The 25,242-nt window shown below is 36.9% G+C and overlaps 1 protein-coding gene across 2 annotated transcripts in view; it reads right to left on the bottom strand.

Annotated features, from left to right (window-relative positions):
• Camk4 (calcium/calmodulin dependent protein kinase IV) overlaps positions 1-25,242 on the bottom strand; it is a 237,250-nt gene that overhangs the window by 75,711 nt on the left and 136,297 nt on the right. For both annotated transcript variants that reach the window (XM_048811576.1, XM_048811577.1), the window contains 2 exons: positions 14,688-14,750; positions 12,303-12,385 (listed from right to left, as the gene is read on the bottom strand). In XM_048811576.1, the coding sequence (XP_048667533.1) occupies positions 12,303-12,385; positions 14,688-14,750 (146 nt within the window). The remainder of the gene's footprint in view (positions 1-12,302; positions 12,386-14,687; positions 14,751-25,242) is intronic.

The following is a 25,242-nucleotide window of genomic DNA, read 5'->3' as shown; positions in this document are numbered from 1 at the left end:
TCATGATTAGGTTAGTCTACTCACTAAAACTTTAACTGAAATAACATCTTGAACTACACTTTCTGAACATTTAAAAATTAATTATGAGAGAAAAGAAAAAGAAAGACTATTGTGACAGAGTAAGTGGAGTACTCTGACTGCCATTACATCACGTTCTGCATTTTGCTCTAAATGTAGACTTTGTGATACATCCATCAACTAGCACAAGTGCAATTAGCATCTCCTCTGTGCACTGGACCTGCAGCCTTGGGAGCTTGGCTTCCTGTAGTCTTGTTAAAGGAGAAGAATTTTTATAAAAATGATGGAAAAGGCTGACTGATGGTTAACTTCCTTTTCAACATTCCTTCTCTCCAGAAGATAAAATTGTTTATTTCCAAGCCTGCAGAAGAAGAGTGTGGATTTTTCCCATAGTCACTTACCCAGGCTAGAGCTTTACTACAAGTGCTGCATCCTGGGGTAATGCTCATGTCTTAGTCTATGCAAATGGCACATCTTGGAGTTAACAGAGCCAATCTGCAGAACAATGAGTCATTTCCCCACATTGTCTATTAAATGAACAGTTCTTTGTGGGCATAAATGTCATTTGTAGAGGCGATGCTTCATTCAGTAGAAATTTCTCTCTATATTTTGGTTTATTATGAAGTCTTAAGCTTTGACTTAGATGTGGTATTTGTATATGTTTATTTGGCTATAATTTAGGGCTAAATGTCTATTATAGACTAAATGTTTCTGTAGCCCCGAACATCATATATTGAAACCTGATCACCAATGCACTAAGCACTAGTAGCAGAGGCAGAGACTTTGGGAGGTGAGTAGGTCATGAGGGTGGGGCCCTCACGAGTGGAAATAGTGCACTTCTAAAAGAGGCCTCAAAGTGCTGCCTTCCTCTATGTGTCATATGGGAACACGTGAGGAAAGCATCATTTTTTAACCAGAAAGCATCCTTTCACCAGATATTGAATTTGATGGCACCTTGATCTTAGTCTTCCTGGCCTCAGAATTGTGAGAAATAAACTTCTGTTGTTTATAAGTCACCCAGTCTGAGGAATTGTGTTACAACAACATTAACGAATGAAGGCCTTTATTCTAGAACATGCTCTTGAGTGAATGCCTAGGGATGTACTGGATGTAGGAATGAATTTTCTTGGGAGTTGTTTTCAGGTAGAATGGAGGGAAGAATAAGTATATAAAAATAATTACTGGAAATTTCACTAATTTCCCTCAAAATGTGCTAAATTCATAAAATAATTTGTCTAATTATAAAGAAGATGCACTCCAACAGTCATGCCCATTCATTATTTTATTTGATAAATATTATGGAGTGACTATTATGCACTGGGTACTCAGTAGTGAATAAGATATGGTCTCTTCACTCCTGGGGTTTCTTCTGGTATAAGTGGGTAGACAACAATCAACATGGTATGCTAAATGCTGTTACAGAAGCATTAGGGAACAGTTTAAGAGCTGAGAAAAGGCAGTAATCTTCTGGAGGCCTCCTAGGGTAGATGAAGAATTCCAGAAATTGCTCAGTTTTGGCCTGAAGTGTATAGAAGTTTCCCAGACACGGGAAGATTGGAAATTGAGGCTGGGAACAGGTGAAAAAGAGAAGCATGAGATCAGGCAGGAGAAAAATTGTTTTGAAAAAAAATAAAAGAGAACAAGACTACAGTGAGAGTTCAAGCATGAAGGTAGGATGTCAACATTCATCAATATTTTGGACTGTCTAATGTGAGCCAGGTACACTGGATATAAAAAGATTTGGCTCTTCGCCCAGGTGAGACCACAAAATGTAAAGAAAGCAAAGTTATAAACAACAACAAAAAAACATTATCACAGATATGATACAGGTTATAATTGTGTTTGTGCAGTGGGTTTGGAGCAGGTATTGGTTGATTCTGTAGTGAGAAACAACATCCCTAAAGCAGGTATGTGGAGCAAGGACACCAAATTGAACACCTTCCTGACTTTATCTCAGTGCACACTCCATACACATAGGTCATTGGAGAGTGATTAGAAAGATCAATAGAAGTAAACTTCTCAATTCACCAACATAAGTTTATAACTTAGAACTATGACTATAAGTGAAGTTACTAGTGACTGATCAAAGGAAAATAAAGTCTTACAATCCTTTTCTGTCCATTTAGGTCACATGATGCATAGCAGGTATGTTTGTTCAATACCTTGGGCAGGACGCTGAAGTAACATTCTCAGTCTTTGCAAAAAACCATTGGTTGGGGCCGGAGTTGTGGCTCAGTGGTAGGGTGCTTACCTAGCATGTGCAAGGCCCTGGGTTTGATCCTCAGCGCCACATACAAATAAATAAATAAAAATAAAAAGGTATTGTGTCCAACTACAACTAAAAAATATAATAATAATAAAAGAAAGACCATTGCTTGGATCAGTCAGCAGATCCTCACTGTGAGCCTTGCTCTTGGTAGACAGTCAATACTTTTGCATCAATACTAACCACCAAGTGAATGGATGTCAGAAACATTTCAGACCATAAACATCTGGACAATTCTTTACCTAATTCCTTATCATGGCAGAACAAAAGCACTAGACTTGGAAGTAATCACCATCACAAGTGCCTTGGCTGTGGCTCCCGAGGGAGAACAGCCACATCCATGCTTCTAGAAGGTGAATGCAGAAAGCAGAAGGGTTATTTCTGGACTTTGATATAAACTCAGTACTATATAGTTTTAGATAATACTATAATAACATGCATCTTTTTCAAAACTTAAAGTAAATTATATCAAAGTGACTTAAATTCAGCAAAATAGAGTATTTATGTTGTAAAAGTAACACAATAATTCCTTCACACAATTTGGCTGGCATTTTAAAAAATTGTCAATTAAATTGAACTATGGATAGATGGTCAAGGATTTATAACCTTATATGAAAGATACTAGTAACTGATTTTTAGAAGCAATGAAGGTATGCAATCATTGTAGGGATTTTTAAAGCTATAAAAATAGGGAGATAATTTTGGTTCGTATTTTTATTTTTTCTATTTAAACATAGCAATTGCTATATTTACTTTCATTTCCTCTTCATGATTTGTAAAATAGTACAAAAGCAGTTAAGATGATACCAGCATCTTAAGATCAATTTCAAATGCCCGGGGTCATGTAATTTACCTCTATGCCACAGAGTTCCACAGCTTTCCACTGTGGGCTGATCTAGAAGGCTCAGTGTTAAAGCAAATGTCTCCCAGGATTTTAATCAAGACACTGACCCATAACCAAAGGTCTTAAAGTCAGCATACTATGGTGATACAGCCACATCAATGTTTATAGCAGCTCAATTCACAATTGCTAAGCTATGGAACCAGCCTAGTTGCCCTTCAAGAGATGAATGCATTTAAAAAATGTGATTTTATATACACACACACACACACACACATACACACACACACACATATATATACATACATACACACATAATTAAATATTACTAAGCCATAAAGAAAAATGAAATTATGGCATTTGCAGCTGAAACTGGAGACTATCTGCTAAGTGAAATAAGCCAATCCCCCAAAACCAAAGGCCTAATGTTCTCTCTGATATGTTAACACACAATAAGGGGGAGGGAGGGAAGAATAAAAGTTCATTGGATTAGACAAAGGGGAATGAAGAGAAGGGATGGGATGGGAATAGGAAAGACAGTGGGATGAATCAGACTTAACTTTCCTATGTTCATACATGAATACACAACCAGTGAAACTCCACATCATGTACAACCACAAGAACGGGATCCTAATTAGAATAAGTTATATTCCATGTATGTGCAATATGTCAAAATACACCCTACTGTCATTCGTGTATATTTAAAAAGAAAAGAAAAAAAACCTAAAAGCTGTCTGGGGAGCCCCATTCTGCAGTCGTCCACAGGTTCTGTGGGGACAGCACATTTTCCTAGCCTTCTCACTGCAATCTTCCGGCCTCCATAGGCCTTTTTCCTCTGGTACTGTGCCTTTTACTTTCACTGCTTGCCACACAAGTCTCTTCTCCTCAGTTGGTCTGTTTTCCTTCTCATCATTTTAAACTTGTAGGATAAGAAAACATGTATGCGTAATGCCTGTTTCTCTCCAAGGGTCTGCTTTAATACGTGACTCTTGTGCATTTGCTTCGACACACTAATTGCCGCAAATTGAACTGAGCACATCTCCATCCAGGCAGTCAGCACAGGCCCTGCAGCTGAGAAGCTCTAATCTGATCATATCCTGAGGCCCCCAGACTTCCTGGCATGCAGATTAGGAAGTGTACTGCTCTGTCCCCTAATCGCAGCATTTGCCCAAATGGCTGCGTTATTACATGATTGTAGGCTTAAGTGGGAAAGACTTAGTCTGATGAGAATGTGTACTAAGGACCAAATGTCAGAGGATAGAAGCCCCAAAGTAAATTTTCAGAAAACAAGTCTTAAGGCTGCCACTACACTATAATGTTGCCACATACAAAATTATACTTAATTAATTCAGCAGTACCTGTATATGTCTACCCACTCCTCTATAAGTTTCAGTTAATGCTTTTTCTCATTTCATTGATAGTATTTTTGTTTTGCTTTTTTTCTCTAAGAAACTTTCTCATGAAGTGCTAAACTCATATATGTTTTTTAAAAATTTATGTTTCAAAGGTGCTGCTTGTACCTGTTATATTGAAATCTAGGGAGGGAGTCAGGGATGGTGGATCAATGTGTGTGCTGGCTAGGGAGTTGCTGTACAGGAGAAATAAGAAACCAAATCAAATTGTAGACCTTGGAATGGGCCTAAAGGATTCCTAGTCCAATTCTCTCATACTATAAATGAAAAGGTTGACCCAAAGACTTTATATAAATTGCTGAAGAGCCGGCTGTTTATTCAATCATTCACTTGACAAATATCTTACAACTGCTTGCTTTCTGCCTAGCCCAACATTTGAAATGGGGATTGAAAAACCAGTGTGCTATGCTTTTGGATATCAGTGTGCTATGCTTTTGGATATCACTTTGCTGCACACCTGGCCAGTGTGCTATGCTTTTGGATATCACTTTGCTGCAGAAGATTTGTCCTTCTACCTTCTAGCTGCTAATTTTCAGTTTCTCATGTAAGATTTAGTTCAAAAGATTCTATTCCTCTCTGAACCCATTTCAGACTCCTTGCACAGTTTCTATATCTCAATTAGAGCAATGATCAGCCCCACATGAATATTTGGAGCCAAACTTGGGGCCAAGTACCAGCAAATGCAAAGTACATTATGATATGTCTTTTGGATATTGATTTTTATCTTTATTTTCTCTTTTGGGTCCCCAGCCTTCATTTATTTTATTTTTATCTTTTGATATTATGGCTGTCTGCATAAGCCCCAATACACATTTTTGAAAGTTTATGGCAATATTAAAAACATTAGAATCCATAACACAGAGTTCTTTTCTCTTTTCTAGACCTTGAGTTCCTTGAGGGTGATGATAATGTACTGTGGTTAACATGGTAGTAAGAAGAGAATAAAGTGGGTAGCGAAGTTAAAGTCCTTGGGTCAGGCTTTTCATTTATAGTATGAGAGAATTGGACTACAAATCCCTTAGGTCCATTCCAAAGTTAGAAGTTAGAACACTGGGCTGAGTACAATTTGTAAGTGGTTTTGTTTACATTTTTTTTTTTTAAATTATGGACTTGAATGGCAAGGAGGGAGTGGTCTTCTGGACTGACCTGATGGAATCCATGTTTTAAATGTGGAAGGGAGTGAAATTAACTTTAGTTAGGATTCTACTGCTGTGAGAGGGAATGTGAAGGCTCCAAGGGCAGAAGCAATGGAAATGCAGGGAAGGGAGGACTTTGAAAGGCTCTCACAGGAAGAATTATGGGTGGAAGGAAGTAAAAGGAAGAGGGAGAAATCCATGCTGATTAGTTTAGCTGGTGAATCAGTTCACAAGGGTAGGGAAGGGAAACAAGATTAAGAGTTGAAGAAGGATGTTGGGTTCATTTGAGGACATATTAATTTATAGATGCCAAAGGAGCATTTTGGTAAAAATGCCTGGTGGATTGTTGATAGCACAGCTTCATCTCTGCTGAGAAGGCTGTCACCAGTGTGGCCCAGGCCACAGGCAAGTGTCAGATCGACCTGCAGAGAATGCAGGAAGACGGTTCAGGGAAATGTGGACCGCTAGGAGATGGAAAGGCGGAGAGGAACTCAGGATGGAGACCAGGAAGGAAACAACTGGAAAGTCAGATAAAAATCAAGGGAAACAGAAGCTGTCGAAAACTGCATGGGAGATAGGGGGAGGTGTAGCCCCATGACACAAGATGACACAGACCAGATGTGTGTCAGTTGCTGAAGACTACACATCTTTGGAGATATGTGTCTCTAAAATCTATAGTCCTCAGCTTCAGCAGACATTTGGTGCTCCTCAGAAGTTTTTATTTTTGCCATTGTGTGCTCTCACATTTCCACTTTGACACTTTAACACTTTCATCTCCCAATGCCCCATATTTTTTATAATGTATATAAAATCTTCCATGTTTGTCTTTTTTTTTTTTTTTTTTTTTGCTTAGCCTAGCATTTTTAAGGTTCATCCATGCTACAGTAGGCATCAAAAGAAAAGTCCTGTTAGTATGGAATGGTATTGCATTATACATTTTGTTTGTTCATTTACCAGTTGATAACATTTGAATTATTTCCTCTCTTTTAACATGCCCCACTCTACATGCAGGAATACACACTGAAACTCAAAGGACATAAACTTGCTGATGCCCACAATGTTTGCTGGGCTATGAGAAATAAAGTCTTTTGTCTCTCACCAGGAGCCTCAGATGTCTTGCCAGCATCCATAAAAGACTAACAGGCTAATTTAGTAGCTGATAAATAAAATAAAATTACATCTCAGCTCACTCAAACAATTATTCCTCCAGCTCTGTACTTCAAAATTGTTTTGACTAATCTAGGTCTTTGATTCTTTGGCATATTATCTCTTTCTTTCTGCTTCTGAGGAAGAAAGACACTTTTTCTATGCTGAACAAATTCCTGTATTTGACTCTAGATCTTTTTCCCTCTGTGCCTGCTCTGAAATGTTCCAAATATAAGTCCCTTTCTTTTTTATTTTATTTTATTTTATTTTATTTTATTTTATTTTATGTATGTATGTATGTATGTATTTTTTACATACACAACAACAGTGGAATGGATTACAATCCTTATTACACATATAGAGCACAATTTTTCGTATCTCTGTATATAAAGTATGTTCACACCAACTCATGCCATTATACATGTACTCTTTTTTTGCATTACAATTTTTAATACACATATATATCATAATTTTTCATATTTCTGTATATAAGGTACGTTGGCCCCAAATTCAAATCTTCATACATGGATTTTGTATAATGATGACCATCACATTCCACCATCCTTGGTAATCCCTCCCACCCCTCTGCCCTATCTAGAGTTCATCTAATCCTCCCATGTTCTCCCTCCCTACCCCACTATGAGTCACCCCCCTTATATCAGAGAAAACATTCAGCATTTGGTTTTTGGGGATTGGCTAACTCCAAATATAAGTCCCTTTCACACAGACCTTTCATGCTTCTCCTTGTGGGCTCCTTCCCCAAGAAAATCCATGTGTCCTTAGTGCTCCAACTTAAAATAACCAGTCTCCATTTATCCTGGGTCCCCTTCAACTACCTCACCTCTTATCCATTCCTTTATAGCCAAGCTTTCAAAAACAACAACAACAAAAAACCCCAAAAAAACAAAAAACAAAAACAGGACCATACATCTTGTTCAAAGTATGTTCTCTTCACATATGGCCATATAAAGCCACACAAAGAGATATCCATGATCAAAAAACAACTCTGCATATTAATGTATAAATTTGACCCAACACTCACATTGGACAAAATGTTAGACTACTAATCTGAAGTTGTTTTTATTTATTTATTTAGGAGTGCCTGGGTTAAAACCCAGTGCCTTGCACATGCTAGGCAAGTACTCTACCACTGAACTATATCCCCAGCACAGAAGTTTTATTTTTAGGTATACAGATATCAACATTTGCATAATGTGATAGAAAATCCACACACTTTGAAATGTGATATACTTGAGTCCAATCTTACTTCATTACTGTTGTTATTAGAATCTATAAGCTAAGTGACTTATTGATAAAAAGTTATTGGATGTCTCTGATCCTCAGTTATCTTGCACAGATAGCAGGCCTTGCCTAGATATCAGGGCCGACTTTGCATACATGTTGCTATGAGAAGGAAATGAGATGATAATAGTAAAATGTCTTGCACACCACAAGGTTTCCAGTAGGAATTCAGATACGGCCCACATATAGTGACCAATTACCCTTTCTGGATAATCAAATTTTGTAGAACTTCACTTCAGACATATTAATGGTTAATATTTAACACAACAGTCTTCACAAATCTAGACTTTCCTTGAATTTGGTTAATCGGAATATCAACCACCACACAACCCTAAGACTGGGGCAAGAAATAGCCTAAGTCAGACTTTTGGAACATCTTCCTAATGGCAATGTTCTGAAAAGTCAACTGGTTTTCACCATGAGTTAGAAGCCCAGAAATGCTGAAATAGAAAACTATTAAGACTTATATTTAAAAAAAAATCTATTTGAAGACATTAGAGAGTTATCAAGGAAGTGAAGGCTTCATCAACCTAGATCTAGGAAGGAAAACCCAGCAGAGCAAAGCTGCCATTGCTTGCCTCTGCTTTCCCTCTGAAGGCATGAACCGATTCTAAAGCAGCAGCGGAGAGGTGAGAAGCTGGAAAAGCTTCTGCTCATCTCACAGAACTGAGGGGACGGAAGGCAGGATCTGAGTTTTGCCATGGAAGAAGAACCCCAGTAAAATCCCCTGGCTTAAAGTTGAGACCCTTAAAGAGCAGAGCCCTATGAATAAGAATTGACATGAAATAGAGGCGCCCTTAGGAAGCCCAGCTTTGAATCAGCCCAATATCTGATTGCATCAGAGTGATCTCTTTTGTACCTTAAATGCTTGTCAGAATAAAAGAAAACCTGTTCTTGCGGAAGGAAACAGCATTCAAAGCTTCAAATTCTAAAACCGTTCATATATAATATTTGGCATTGGCAAGCAAAAGTATAAGAAGAAAGCAGAAAAGGCAAGAAAAGAAATTTACCAGGTGTTTGGATAATGGAGTTACCAGACAAAAATCAGGAAAAATGCTTTTGATTTAATCAGAAAACAAAGAATATTGCTAAATTAGTTGTGGTAACTATGATAATTTTCTGGAAAAAAAAACTTGAAAATTTACAACTTAAAGCAAACACCTTCTCCACTTAAAAGGTTCAATGAAAATGATGTTGGGGTTTTAAGAATTATGATCAGATTGGGAAGGATTGAACAATAACTTTGGGTACTTTCTTTTTCAACTGATGGCATAATACACTTATATAGATAAATAGATTTTAATCTTTTTCTTGAACATCAAAAGCATTGCTTTTATTCCAAAAATCCATCATAATTTATCCTATGTAACTCATTATTTAACTTATACATGAAATAGCAGATTCCACCTGGAGTTTGACTATGTTTAATTTTTTACATACAAGCATCATAGAATAGATCTTCTGCTAATAAAATACAACCAGTTTGACTATAATGAACTAACATAATTACCTCTTCTTCAATTGCTCCATTAGTTCATTCATTAGGTGCTATTAGAGTCATCATTAGACAAGGAATGAATTCTCATTATCACAACTAAATAAATTTGAGTTTGACTTAAGTACAGGAAGAGTCATATTATGATTTCTTTACTTTCAAAGGAAAAAAAACTCAATAGATTATATAAAAAGCAGGATATATTTTCGTGTGATGTAATTTAAAGATAATTGTAAAAATAAGTAACTTAATGGAGATGCCAAATTCATCTCAGCTATGTCAATGATGTGGACAATGTTTAGGGGAAAAAGTCTATCTTCCAAAACCACTAACAGCTTGGGAGTGGTTGAGTGCTTTACTGGCTATCTGCCATCTTTTGGGATGTCTTCTGTTAAATATGAATATTTTATCCATTTACTTCTGCAAATGAAATTTATCAATAGCACTTAGGTTTTTATTTTTTCCTAGAACTGAATTAAATTCTACTCCAAATTCTTTCATGGAAGAAAGCTTGGGACACAGTGATACATAGAGACTTTTGACTCCAAATTAATTCAAATAAACACAGGCAGGAAGGTAAATGGTGCTATTAGTAGATGATAGCTTCAGTATGTCATTCCTATCTGCAATTATTTACTATTAAAGAGTGTAAAATTTCTCTCCAATAAACCATAATTAGAGAAATATGCAAGATCTGCTCAGAGAAAACTCATGGCTCCAAAGCCAGTGGGATCTGCCTATAAAACTAACTCTACTAATATACCTAAATAATATGTGCATGGAAAAGAGTCAGCAAAAGGGGTGTGAAAAATGAAGACTTAATAGGCAAATTTTGGCAATAGCCAAATAGGCTAATTCAGAGGAGCACATGGGAACTTGATAATTTTAGAATAAGACTATATATTCTTAAAGTGTATTCAAGTTGTTAAGTTCTCTTTACAACATAGAATAGCTTTAAATTTGTCCCGAGGTTCAGAGAAGTTAAGTAAATTACTCTAAGTTAGTTATTCACCCTTGAGTGGTACAGTCTGGATTCAGAATTGTGAATCTAACAAACAAATAACCAACACCGGAAGGCTACCCATGCCCACTTTCTGTAGTGGACTCATTATTGAAAATATGAAAAGAGTAAAATTTTTTTTTAAAATCCACCTGTTCTAAGGAAACTTCAACATACATACAAACAAAATTAGATTTCTGTTAAAGATACATATGTAATTACAATCCAGGTGGCCCATTTGTTCCTTCCCACCTAAAGGTTCAAATCCTTACGGGGTAAGGTTCAAAATAAAAGACAGAACAGTTGAAAAGACAATCCAAGCACTTTGGGACACTTTTGAAGAGGCAGCAAATTCAACTGGGTGGAGTAAGGATGGGAAGGAGGTGTCTTAGTTCATTTCAGCTGCTATAACCAAATGTCATTAACTGGGTGATGATAAACCACCATGGTTTCTTTCTCACAGTTTTGGAGGTTGGGAAGTCCATGCTGAAGGAATCAGCAGATTCTGGGTCTGGGCAAGTGCTGGCTTCCTCACTGAGCCTTTTCACTAAGTCCCACACACAGAGAAAGGGGGAGGTATCACTCTTGAGCCTCTGGTATAGGGCACTAATCCAATTCATCAAGGCACTGGCCTAGTCACCTCACAAACCCTCACCTTGGTGGTGAGGGTTTCAATATGTGACTTTGGGGCAACACAAACATTAAGGCCATAGTAGGAGGGAGAAGGGTTTCTCTCTCTACACAATCAAAACTAATTCCCTTTAGATATCTTTCTCCTCAGAGTCCACTCATTGTACCACTTACTTAGTCATTCACTCAGCAAATATTTATGGAGCGTTTACCATGACCCAGGCACCCAGTCTCTCCTTTGTCTTCCTCTTAAACCATAGCCCAATTCTCCCTCACCACGGGCACACTCCACCATTGAAAGCTTCTTACCATTTCTAGTGTGTAACCTACTTAGTCTCTTTACCTTCTTCCAATTCCATCTTGAACATAGCAGAAGACTCCCAAGAGCCCAACAGTGCAAACAGGGAATTTTCCTGAGTAGGTGGGGAAGGTGGAAAAACTATAGAAACATAAAGCTTGTTTGCCTGTCTGTTCTGCCAGATTGAAAAGCATCCTTCCCTCCCACATTCTCAAACCATTCCTTTGAGAGATGAACTATGAGCAGACAACTGAAATTGGCAATAACTGGCAAAAACAGAAAATGTTTTACCCTGAAACATGGAACTCTTTACCTAAAAGTAGATTTAAAAATAATCATTGGAAAAGTATTGATTTCTATAAGTTTGGGGATTATTATAAAGAACACTATTAGAGTGTAGGTTTAAATTCTTATGGTTTTCTGCAAATATTTTTTCAAATTATTTTCACATATATTACTATTTAAATTAATATGATTTTCAAAATTATATTTTTATTGCATTAGTATTTGCAAAGTTAAAAAGATGTTATAGTGGTTCTCTATTTATTTATTCCAAATTTTCATCTACCTCTATCTGATTAACTACTATCCACCTTTTTTCAACATCCTTCTTAATATTTATTTCAGGGAAATTTATCAAGTAGAATGCTCTTTTATTATGCTCTTTTATTTATTCCATTTCAGGAGAATTTCCCTTAGATTATTTTTGGGGGCCAAAAGCAAGCATTCCTGTGGTTAGATGTCTAAGTCTACCTTACCTGTCAAATAGTTCTCCTCCTGTGACGAGTTCTAGGACCAGACTGATTTCTGCAGGAGTTTCAAATATTTCTTTAAGTTTTATCTGGGGAAAGATATACACATATGTCAATGATATCACAAGTTCCTTATTTTAATCTTCCTTGAAACTATCTAAGATTATGGCTAAAATTACATTCTCTCCAATAAGTAGTATTGGATCATTGGTAGTAAAAGTCCCTCTTTCTAGTATCAGGTAGATATTTGTCACTCTCCTTTTGGGTTGTTGATTTTGTCAGTTACATCATCTTTTTCAAAGGTTCTATTAAGTTTTGACACTTTTCATTTTGGCAGTTGAAGAATAACTGCCTGAATTTTGCTAAAATATTACAACTTCTGAATATCATTAGAATCAAAAATAAAACCCAATTTCCTAAATCAGTTGGACAACATCATGGTTGCTAGAGATGTAAAATGCTTCTTTCTCTTGGAAAGAAGGGACTCTGAATTAGGGGCCTGAGTCAGCATAGAACCCGTTAAAGCCTGTATGTGAATGATATCCTCAACAGCTTAACAGTTGCTAGTGGGCAAAGGAGGTCCTTAAGAATGAGTGGTGGGCCAGGTACGGGGGCGCACACCTATAATCCTAGCGGCTCGGGAGGCTGAGATAAGAGAATTGCAAGTTCAAAGCCAGCCTCAGCCATGGCCAGGTGAAGTGCTAAGCAACTCAGTGAGACCCTGTCTCTAAATAAAATACAAAATAGTGTTGGGGATGTGGCCCAGTGGTCAAGTGCCCCTGACTTCCATCCCTTGTACAAAAAAAAAAAAAAAAAAAAAAAAAAGGATGAGTGGTGGTAAAGATTTCATGGACCACAGCAGTATTTTTGTTACATTCAGATAATCCAAACTGCTTTTTATGTTTTTCTGCATACATTTGAGAATCTAGTGTCTAGTACTGATCCACATTTGAAGAAAATTCCACATTGGCCTCTCTTTGAAGAGAAAAGAGATAGAAACTATAAAAGTAGTGATTGGGTATGGCAGGTTTTTAAATTGCTTTCCCCAAACCCTTTTCCCCTACTTTATTGCAAACAGAACCCTGATTTTGTTCAGGAAAGCAGGATGCCTAGGCTTCCTTGAATAAGATCATGATTTTGTTCTGTTTTGTGGATCACAACTAGTCTAAATGATTTGTGACAATCCCATGTCCAGTCTACCAGCATCCATGATTTTGTGACAGCTTTAGCCAAGAAAATTTGAAAAGAATTCTGCTATAGCAGTTCCTGAGAAAACTTTTCTCATCTGACTTAGCTGGCGAGACCTTCTCCCTTGAATACAAACCTGAGGACTTGTGAAAACTGTGCAGCCATCATTTTGGGATCATGAAAAGAAAGCATGAGGGTGAAAGTCAACCCACAGAGGAGGGTAAGACCAAGCATGGGTGGCATCTGTGTCCTGGATGGTGTCAGTGAGGTGAATCAATGCTGGAAACTTTCTTACTTCTGATTATTTGTTTTAATTGTTTTTGTTTTTTAGTTGTAGATGGACACAATACCTTTATTTAATTAATTTATTTTTATGTGGTGCTGAGGATTGAACCCAGTGCCTCACATGTTAGGCAAGTGCTCTACCACTGAGCTACAACGCCAGCCCCTGACTTCTGATTCTTATGAGAAAAGCATTTGCTGATGTGTGGCTAAATGCATTCCTAACTCAGACATTAAGTTGTAAGCACTTTGCTTTGAGCCTCAGCATTGCAGTTCATCCCCTCAGAGAGCACAAATTTCTCAGAGAAGTGGGTAAAATACATTTTTTAAAGTAGATGGCTTAATTCATAAAAACAAGTTATGGCCTAGAAAGTGATTTTTGTTCTTTTTCACTTCATTGGTTCAAGAAAGCTTTTCACTAGGCATTTCTCTCAGAGGCTTTGTCTGGACATAGATGGAAGCAGAGATTCTGAGGACATTTTATTTTCCCCATTCAAGTACATCATCTATTTGCATCTTCACATTGTTTCTGAAGCAGATACTCTCTCAAAGGAGACAGAAAGGACTCTTGAAAGCAATGCACTTTCATCACTGGCCCTGTGGGCAATGGCATATCAATAAGATAGGCACACAAGAGTGAGAAAGCCAGTGTTTTATGAGAGTGAAATAAAACTTCCCAAGTTCTATGCTTGTATGCATGGAAATAAAGGTGGTATATATTACTTTGGAAATGAATGAATGCATTTTCAGGGTTGATTCAGACCAAAAATGAAAAATGTGATAAGACAAGGACAAGAGCTAGACCCAGTGACCCCCAGAGGTGGAAGAAGCCCTTTCTCATTATTAACATGGACAGTGAAAAACAACAATCCCTTTCTGTAACTTGAAAGTATTTGAAATAATAGGTTAAAAACCACTTACAATGTTTGGATGTGAGAGGCGAAGAAGAACTCCTATCTCAGTTCTTACGATTTTTTTGTCCACCTAAAAGGCAAAATAAAAAGAGATAAACTGAAAGAAAATCCCACCTTAGAAAAATCTTCATTGTAACAGAGATCAGAAACAGCATTAACCCCCTGGTGAATCAGACAAGGGGAGAAGCTAATCCCTAGGGATTTTGCTTATGTCTCTTTCCTCCCTTTTTTTTCAGCTGCATGTCCCATCTTTCTGCTTGAGATGTAAATTAGAGCTGGTGACTAACAGGGACCACAACTTGTCAGACCTCTTTCTTGTCATCTTCCTGCCTTTCTTGTCAAAAGTTGTCATCATCACTATTACCATATGGCACAAGTTCCTCTCAACCTATCCCTCCTCCTTCTCTTCCTTTTTCATTCATAGATGTTTCTGTCTCAGACCTAAAGGAACCGTCAATCACTTCTTCTGTGTTCCTCATACAAAGGTGGCACGTATTCACGCCTAGCCAATCAGAAAATCCATTCCCTGACCATGTGGTGATGGCATCAAAGACATTCAGCAGGCCCAAGTCATTCCAGAAGGTCCTATCCAGAAATTGTGTCAAATAATCAAGAATGAGGTATTATCTTTCTCTCTGAAATGATGAGACCAAAGAGGATGAACTGTGCATCTATCATGACCATTTTTTACACCATATGGAGTTCACTGCATTGAACATGAAACCGACAAGGAAAAAAGAAAGTTTGATGAGATGTGAAGAAAGAGTACTCTTCATATAATGTAATTCCTAGTGTTCATTTATAGTTTGTCCTTTGAACTTTCTAATTATATGAGCCACTAAATTTCCTTTTTATGATTTTCTGTTTCTATTGCTGGTCATTAAAGAACCCTAGATGGTTTACCATTTGATCTCATTGTTGGGGATAATGACCATTTAATTTATGACATCCAAAATTAGGAATGTTTTCCCCCTCTAGGTCCATGATTAACTTTTCTTCATCACAATGAGTATTTTGGTTCTCTAAAAGTCATATGCAGACAGAAGGGTTGAGCATACTCTTTTCCCAGAAAAAATCCTAAATATAAAAATACACACACATACACACACATTTACACATATCCTATACCGTTACTGTGGTTTCTGCAATATGAGCTGTCCATATTGGATTGGCAGAGATCACATGGTTTAGAAATGAGTGTGAAGAAATTTATGTGCAATGTTAGCCAAACTGTAGGTATATCCAACAGCCTACTGAAGAATGGGTTCTACCCGTTAAGTTACTTCTTCTGAGGAAGATATGGTGGGCTTGAATAGAAACCCAATCTCATTTCAGTGGTGACAATTAATCACAACTTTCAAGAGGACGAACAACACCTATTAATTCAATTTTGTTCTCTAATGAAAATATTAACACAAATGGACACATTATTTGAAAATAAATAAAAAATATTCAAAGGAGTGTTATAAGTTTCATGTGTTTTTTTCCTCAGTTGATAGTCTTGGTAAAGCCTCTTAAACTATTTAAAAAAACTCTTGATCATTAATGTGATCATTTAGGAAACTCAGGGTATTCTTTTTGGGGCGATACCAGGGATTGCACTCAGGAGTACTTGGCCACTAAGCCACATCCCCAGCTCTATATTTTGTATTTTATTTAGAGACAGGTTCTCACTGAGTTGCTTAATGCCTCACTTTTGTTGAGTCTGGCATTGAACTTTTGATTCTCCTGCCTCAGCCTCTGGAGCCGCTGGAATTATAAGTGTGCACCACCATACCAGGCAAGCTCGGGGTATTCTAACATGTTCTTGCCTGAGAAAATTAGACTAAAAGTAAATTTATAATTTATTTGTAAATAAAACAAAATATATTCCACTTATGTCAAATGGATGCCAGTCTGTGCAATCTAACATACTTCTTAAAATGTGCATGAACATCCCATATAAAAATGCAGCATCAGATATAAATTCTGACTAAAAAGAGGGGAGGAAGATATGATCTGTCCATTTTAATACTTGACAGCTAATCTAGACAGTTACATGTGAGGACAGATTCACTATGAGTAGAGGAAAACAAGTTGGTAAGAAATAACCTAATTCAAATAACTGTACCTCACATTGACATGTTCTGGGGCTTTCATAATGAAGAAATATAGGAAGACACATATTTTGATACATCCAGTACTCTGAGACTCAAAAACTTTGAAAGCTGTTTCACCAGTCTTCCCCAGATACTAAAGGATAGCTACTTTTCTGGACAGCTCATACTATAGGATTCAGACAGACTATGCATTGATTAAAAATTTTTCAATGGCAAGTAACTAATACTTAAGTTTGAATTTGCTTAAGCTAAAAGGTGACTTATTGGGACACTCATGTAGAATTATCTAAAGTTATAAAAAGGTACGGTTAAATCCAGAGGTTCTGGTTTGGTGTATCTCTTCTTGCCACCCACCCTATGTTGTTGTCTTGTGTGTCTTCCTTTTTTTTCTAAATAGCAGGAAACGTGGCCACAGAAGTTCCAAGTCTATATTCTTCAGTCTCACATTAAAGGGAAGAGAGGCCTCTCTTTCTATATCTATATGCTAATGTCAAGTAGTATTCTCATTGGCCTTGCTTGTTTTCTATGCCTATTCCTAGGAAATGTATAACTATGAGAAGACTGAGCATGGGTCATGGGCTCTTCTCTTTGAGCAGGATGGAGAGGGATGGGGAGGGTTAATTATCAGGAAAAATGGATGTTGGCAAACAACAAATGCTCCCTTATTGATTGCTTTCAATATTTGATCCCTCCCTTTTACATTTGCAGAAAATCCTGAAGTATTACCTTTTCTTCTTCTTCTGTTTCCCAGGTTAATAAATAATTAATACTTAATTTATAATAAGCACTGATATCAGTAGATTTAATATTCCATTGTTTGACCATTTAGCAGTAATCCACATGGGGTTACAAAGTAGTAATCTAGGATTTTGTTCCCAGAAACATTTTTGAGTCCATTCTGAAAAAACTGATTTAAGGCAATTGCATAGCTGCTGAATGAACCTAGCAGATTATGGAGCATCTGTACCTGGAGTCCGATGGGTTATTCTCTATTTCTGGGCAGTAACTTTGTCAACTATTTTGATGTTACTGGTGATATAAATTGGAGGAAACTAAAGCAATCTAGAACAATGACGACTCTAGCCAATAAGAAAGGTTGGAGCTGAAATTTGGATGAAGCAGTTCCTGAAGCTGTATGCTTTGGGGAACAGAAGACAATCCACAGTTTTTGTCATATCATCAAAACTTGAAAGAGAGAAAAAAAAGTGACCTATTTAAAAACAAGAAAATGGGGCTGGGGATATAGCTCAGTTGGTAGGTGCTCACCTCACATGCCCAAGACCCTGGGTTTGGTCCCCAGCCCCACAAAAACAAACAAACAAGAAAAAACTAGAAAATGTGGTCCATGTAATTGGAGGAGTCAAGGATCTCTGAATTCACTTTTTAAAAATGTGTCTGTAAGGAATACATGGTGCCTAGTAAGGGTCTCACATAGGTTTTATCTGCTCACCTCCATTTTATACACTGTGGGATATGTGAAAACAAACAAATAAAATAAGCTCTCTCCCAGAGAAATGTTACAATCTCATTTTGGAGATAAGACTTATGTACATAATACCATCTGAAGGTAGTGAAAGATAGTAAAGAAAGACTATAAGTTTTGTTTTAAAAGTTGCATTGTTCAGTGGAAGATCATTTTCTGTGAATTGCTAATATTTAAAGGAGGTTTATTCTAAAAGACTTTGACATCACTATCCATTTAAAACCCACACTATTGTCAATATGAAATGAAGACTGAACTGTTAAGAGCCTGCACGGGGATTGTGTGATATGTGGGCTGCTGATAGCCAATGAGTGACGTCAGACTGCCCAATCCATAGGACAGCATGGTCCAGGAGGGAGCCCAATGATAGAACAAGACTGTGAAAGCTCACTGACTTTGTGAGTAAAAAAATGGTGAAAATTTTCCATTGAGAAATAGGTATTCCACTTGTATAAAGGAGAGATCTTTGAATAACAGAAGCATTGCCAGAAAACCCGGATGATATTAATAAATCTCTTCCAAAGAACTCTTGCCTCACTTTTTGTTTCAATTTTGGCAGATGCTGTTGAAGAAAATGCTGATACAGATTATTATTTTTGAAAAATCTTAGTGTATTTTTAAAGTATACAGCATGACATTATAACATATAGTATAAAAGTTATTAAAGCGAAGCAAATTAACATATGAATCATTTATATAATTACCCATTTTTTGTTGTTGTTTTTGTGGCCTTAGCAGCTAAAATCTACTTCTGTAACATGAATTCCATATACAGTACATTTTTGCTACCTGTAATGATCATGTTGTACTATAAATCTCCAAAATGTTTAACTCTGTTATGCAAATTATTTTTATCTAATTATCTCTTCAGGTTGACGATGATTTTTGGTATTAGGATCTATTTTTCTGCCTATACATTTAGGGATTATGAAATTTAAGGTTGTCCCTCTTATTGTCATATATTTCTGAAGAATGTAAATGATAACAGAGGGAACCTTGAAATTTTTTCACAAGATATTTTTTTATGTCCAATAAATATTTTTCCAATACAAATATAAATTTCATTTTTTATTTTAATGTTATGTAGAACATATTCCATATTAGCATGCCTTTCTCTTTTAATTCTCTGAGAGTTAAATTATATGAATTCCAGAAATATTCAGAATAGGTTGGATTGCAAAAAGTCTAGAATAGCAATCTTCTAGTGTGATCACTTGTTTTGAATTCAGAGTTAACTTTTCTTTAAAAACTATTTTGGAAAGGATATTTACTTTCCCAGTATACTTTATACTATTGTTTCTCAACTCAAAATGTGGTCTCAGGGGCCTGGAAGGACCTTCTAGGAACTGTGAAAATTCTCCCCTTTCCAATTTCATATCTAAGTAAGTTCAGATTGTGTCATATGGTACAAACAAAACAATGAATCACAAGAAATTGAAATGCAGAAACAGCTGAAGTCAATTTGTCTTGGATTAAGCCAGATAGTAAAGAAATTAGTAAAACAATGCTACTTTTTTCACCAAGCATTTTTAATTTTGGATAGTATTGTTACAAATATAACTATACTATATTATATATTAGTATGGCTATATTATTACATAATAATGAAATTATTATTTTCATTACAATGAAAATATTTTATTACAACTATTATTTATGTTAAATTATTATAGTTTATTTTTTAAAAATTAATTAACACTTAAAACTTCCTCAGTTTTAATATCTTATACAGTAAATATCTGTATCTATTTGGGGTGCTTAATAGTTTTATGAGTATAAAACATTCCTAACCTCACCAAAATTTGAGGACTATGACTCCTATAATTGCAATATTCGGAAATAGAATAAAAATAAAGAAAAGAAAAATTCTGGTAACAGCAATTTAAATGAAAGAAAAATGTGAATACAGGCTCATTTGTATTTCCTTGAATGCTGGAATTGAGGTTGAATAATGTGCAGGTCATGACTTAAGGAGAGGCTGAGAAGGTTGAAGCAAATAAGGATTTTAGAAGAAGGAACTACCTAAAGAAGAAAGAGTGGTGATGGCCAAGAAAACAATCAAGGACAAAGCTGAGAGGGAGAAGGATAAAAGGCAAACAGATCAGACTGTGAAGCAAAGAATAAGACCCGACTGAGGCTGGGAAATACTTCCCAGAAAGCTAAGCAGAGAACCACTTATGGTCTTTTTGAAAGGACGTCTCAAAGCTTGCTAGATAGCCCTCCACTGGGGGCCAGTTCTCTCCAAAGATGTTCTATCTAGGAGGTCACATAGGAGTGGGTCTTGTCAGCCATCTCTTCTCAACTTTACCCACATTCCTCTTCTCTTCCTCCCACTGCTGAATTCCTCTTCTGAAGTCCTGGGGATCCCAGTAGAGTGTGAGCTCTCACACTGCTCTCACATTCAAAATGAATAGTAGTTTGTAGAAAATAATTGTCAAGCAAACCACAAAAGTCCATGGACAACTATCTGAAGAGTCATTAATGCCACTTGAAATTAGCATCCAAGTGCTACCATAATTAGCATCTTGAGAAACATCAACAGATAGCTTGAACAAATCAACATGACAAAAATATTGAAACCCAAAAGACATACCATCAGTATCTTCACAATACCTTGAAGAATGTTAGTTTTTTTTTTGTTACTAATAATTTTCAATTCTAAAAATGAATTTTACAAAAATTTTACTAAAACTTAGGGGATATATAGAACAGGTTCCCAAGAAAACAGACATGGGGCAACATTCCAATGTTATATTTGAGAGGTACAAACCCATTTTCAGTGAGAGGAAAAATGGAAGTGCCCAAAGGTAGGAGGTACCAAAATGTAGTCAGCATAGTGGTTACTGTGTCACAATGAGTTGTAAAGATATCCTGCAGGTCATCAGGCAATAATGTCCAATTAGTGCACAACTCTTCACCACAGAGCTGTCCCAGGCCACCATCCCTTAAACCAGCTCATGAGAAGGAGGAAGGAAAAGGAGCTTAACTGCCCAAGAACCTCCTCCTATTTCCAACTGGTGAAATTTGGCCTCACAGGTTAACTTTTCCATACTCCTGGGATGCATATCCCTTTTCTTTGGCAGTCACTTGTGATGCTATATCCCTCCTCAGGAGATGTCATTTCTTGTCCAATCCAAAAGAGGCTGGAAGATCCAGAAATTTCAGGTGTGTCTTGGTGCCTGAAGTGCTCAAAGGCCATTCTTGCCCTCCTTCACCCCAGCTCCATCTACCAGCTTGGGTAGTAGGTGGGCAGACACTGAGGAGACCCATAACAATATTGTCCAATCACAGAGCATTCTGGAGTTTTTGATACCAGATAAAGTAGACTGACAGCAGTGGCACTGCCCTCATGCTTTTCTAATTTATAATGTTTTACTGCTTATCAGAAAGAGTTTGTCTCCCACTGACATTCTTTGTTGTTGCTCTAATTGCCAACATGAAATTAATAATCATCAAGTAGCTTGGGCACACGGGATTTTTCTACAGTGATTTACTTTAGCTCCTCTACTTAAACTACCTTAAGAATTCAAAGAAATATCTTCTTTCATTGTTGTAAAGTCACTGGTGAAACAGCCAATATTAAGGGCTTCTGATATACTTTTTTTAACATTTATTTTTTAGCTGTAGTTAGACACAATACTTTAATTTTATTTATTTTTTCTCTTTTTATTCTTTTTTAAATTGATTTTTTTAAAAAGATAAATGACAGCAGAATGCATTATAATTCTTATTACACATATAGAACACATTTTTTATATCTCTGGTTGTATATAAAGTATGTTGACACTAATTTGTGTCTTCATACATTGGATACATCGTGTATCCATACATTGGATAATAATGTCTATCACATTCCATCATCCTTGCTAACCCCATGCCCCCTCCCTTTCCCTCCCTCCCCTCTTCCCTATCTAGAATTCATCTATTCTTTCCATGTTCCCCCTCCCTACCCCACAACGAGTCAGCCTCCTTATATCAGAGAATACATTTGGCATTTGTTTTGGGGGGGCTTGGGTAACTTCACTGATATAATTTTAATATTAAACATACTTTTTGAAGATTGTACAAGGAAAAATTAATAAAGCAATTTAATAAAAGAAATTATACAGATTTATATAGTTTCAAAACTTCATGGAACTCAAGATTTGTTAATACTGAAAGAAATCCCAATTTTGTATCTATTCTGATAGTGGAGGTGGAATAGAAAGAAGTGGATAAAAAATATGATTTAGAGTAACACTACAAAAACGTTTCCATCATTGAATGGGTCTGATCAGATATGAATCCTTCATTAAGATTCACTATTAATGAAGCCATGTGTGGTGGCGCACGCCCATAATCCCAGGTTGAGGCAGGAGGATGGCGATTTCAAAGCTAGCCTCAGCAAAATCGAGGCACTAAGCAATTCAGTGAGACACTATCTCTGAATAAAATACAAAATAGGGATGGGGGTGTGGCTCAGTGGTCAAGTGCTCCTGAGTTCAACTCTTGTATCCCCCCACCAAAAAGATTCACAGTTAATGTATGGTTGTGCTGGTGCTGAGATTATTGAAGAGGAAGGATTGAAAATATGTGAAGAAGAAACAACTTAGAATTTAAATAAGAAAAAAGAAAAACCTTCCCCCCCCCCCTGTATACACACACACACACACTCTTGAGATTGAACCTGGAGGTGCTAAACCACTGTGACACATCACCAGCCCTTTTTATTATTATTTCTTAGTTTTAGACAGCATCTTGCTAAGTTGCTTAGGACCTCACTAACTTGCTGAATCTGGCTTTAAACTTGACATCTTTCCGCCTCAGCCTCCTGAGCTCTTGGGATTATAGGCGTGTGCCACCAAGCCCAATGACCCTTGGCTTTCTTAAATACAGCCTTGATGTAAGCTCTGTAACTTAAAATCCTTTTGACAAGACGAGATGACATATATCACTAGGGGTGCTGTTGTTCTTCTCTCCCCATCCCCAGTTCTGGAGATCAAATCCTGGGCCTCCTGCACGCCTGGCAAATGCACTGAGCTACATTCCCAGCCTTTGTTCTTGTTTGAAATGTTTCAGTCAAGTACAGCAGCACTTCTGCATAAAAACCTAGCCTCATTTTATTTTCCCTGAAGGATCTGGGATCATGTATCTCTATCTTCCTCCTTTGGCTCGTTTTTGGTTTGAATGACGCACAGGGAACGTGATGGGAAATGCAGAATTGGGCTTCTCACATCCTTTATGAGACCAGGCAGAACATAAATTACTAATGGATAAATAAACAACCCAGTCTTTCAGCTTTCACAATGATTCTCTTCTGCATAGGTGCTGCTTAATTTAGCTCCCTGATTTTGACACTCAACAAGCATATGTTGACACTAACATGCTTGGTGAAAACACTTGACAACTGAAGTTGTGTTTGATTCAAGACTGACAGTTCTAGTCTACAAGGATTAGAAAGCTTAGAATTGCTGTTTGAACATTCAAAAACCAAATGCGGGACACATACAAATAGGTTTTCTTATATGAAGTGAGTACCTTCAGTAACTACAGAGTTCTAACAAAGCCTGATTATTCCCTTCATCTTCTTGGTCTAATAGCAATCTGGGCAGGTCATGACTGTGTTACTTCTTATACCATCTCAAGAGCTGATCTATTTTTGTCCCATTAGGAAATATGCCACAGTATCTGGAAGTATCCAATAGATGTCTTTCTTGCTCATTGTTGTTATGTCCCAATTATTTCTGCTCCCTTCTCCCTATAAAAATCCCATCTTTTAAAAATGTCTACAATCAGCCAATAAGACCTTCATCTTCTCCCTGTTGTAGTCATATTCCTATGTTCATGTCACCCATACTTATATTGAGGATTTTAGCCCATATATCTCTATCCCAACAATTAGGATGATTAACTGGACATTCTTGCCTCAGTTTCTTTACCACTTACTTGATTCCTCTTAGGTATACCTCTGCTTTCCCTTAGCAACCCATTTCCTTGGTCACATCTCAAATCTCATAATTACCATCAACTGAACCATCTCAAAATTCTTGATTGCAAACATTACACACTCGGATTTCTAGTTCCTATCTTAGCAGCTCTTACTTAGTTTAGGTTCCATGATTCATTAGTATAAGCACTGCTCTTCATATACCCCAACTTCTCTGCCTTTTCTCTCTGTTATACTTTCCACACAAATTCCCTAATTTGGTTAAACTCCACTTTTACTCTCTGTCTGGGCCTGAACTGCAGTGGCTGAAAGAAAATGTGCAATCATGTTGGCTGGACCCGTTTTCAATTTACAACCTCAAGTCTTAAGGGACCCTTAGCTCCAGCACTCTGCAATAGAACATTTTTTACCTTCTCTTCTTCAACTTATGGAACACCCTTATCCCTTCATCCTCCTCTCGTGCTCTTGCTTCTAAATCACTGAGGGGTATAAACAATCCAAGGAGAACATTATCTTCTCATCAATCATTTGCCAATCCATCTGCACTGTATTCTATTGGTTTTATCAATTTATCTAACAAATAATTTTGAGCACCCATCATGTACAGATGCTATTTTGGGCATGAGAATAAAATAGACTTCTGGCCCTGAATAAATAAATAAATGAAAAATCCCAAGTTGGTAAGTACTATATAGAAAAGAAACAAAACAGGGCAAGATAAAGGAAACAGAGTAGTGAAAGGTACCACCTAAGTTGGAGAGTCAGGGAATCTCTTTCTGATAAAGTAACATGTGACAGCTATAGGGGTAGAGATAGAGAAACAAAAACTGTAAGAAAGGCTCTTAGCAATAGTAACAAAAACAGCATGGTACTGGTACCAAAACAGGCGGGTGGACCAATGGTACAGAATAGAGGACACAGAAACCAATCCACAAAACTACAACTATCTTATATTTGATAAAGGGGCTAAAAGCATGCAATGGAGGAAGGATAGCATCTTCAACAAATGGTGCTGGGAAAACTGGAAATCCATATGCAACAAAATGAAACTGAA

The sequence above is a fragment of the Marmota marmota genome, unplaced genomic scaffold (assembly GCF_001458135.2).
Source record: "Marmota marmota marmota unplaced genomic scaffold, marMar, whole genome shotgun sequence".
Lineage (NCBI taxonomy): Eukaryota > Metazoa > Chordata > Mammalia > Rodentia > Sciuridae > Marmota > Marmota marmota.
This window is presented reverse-complemented; position numbering and strand designations above follow the sequence as displayed.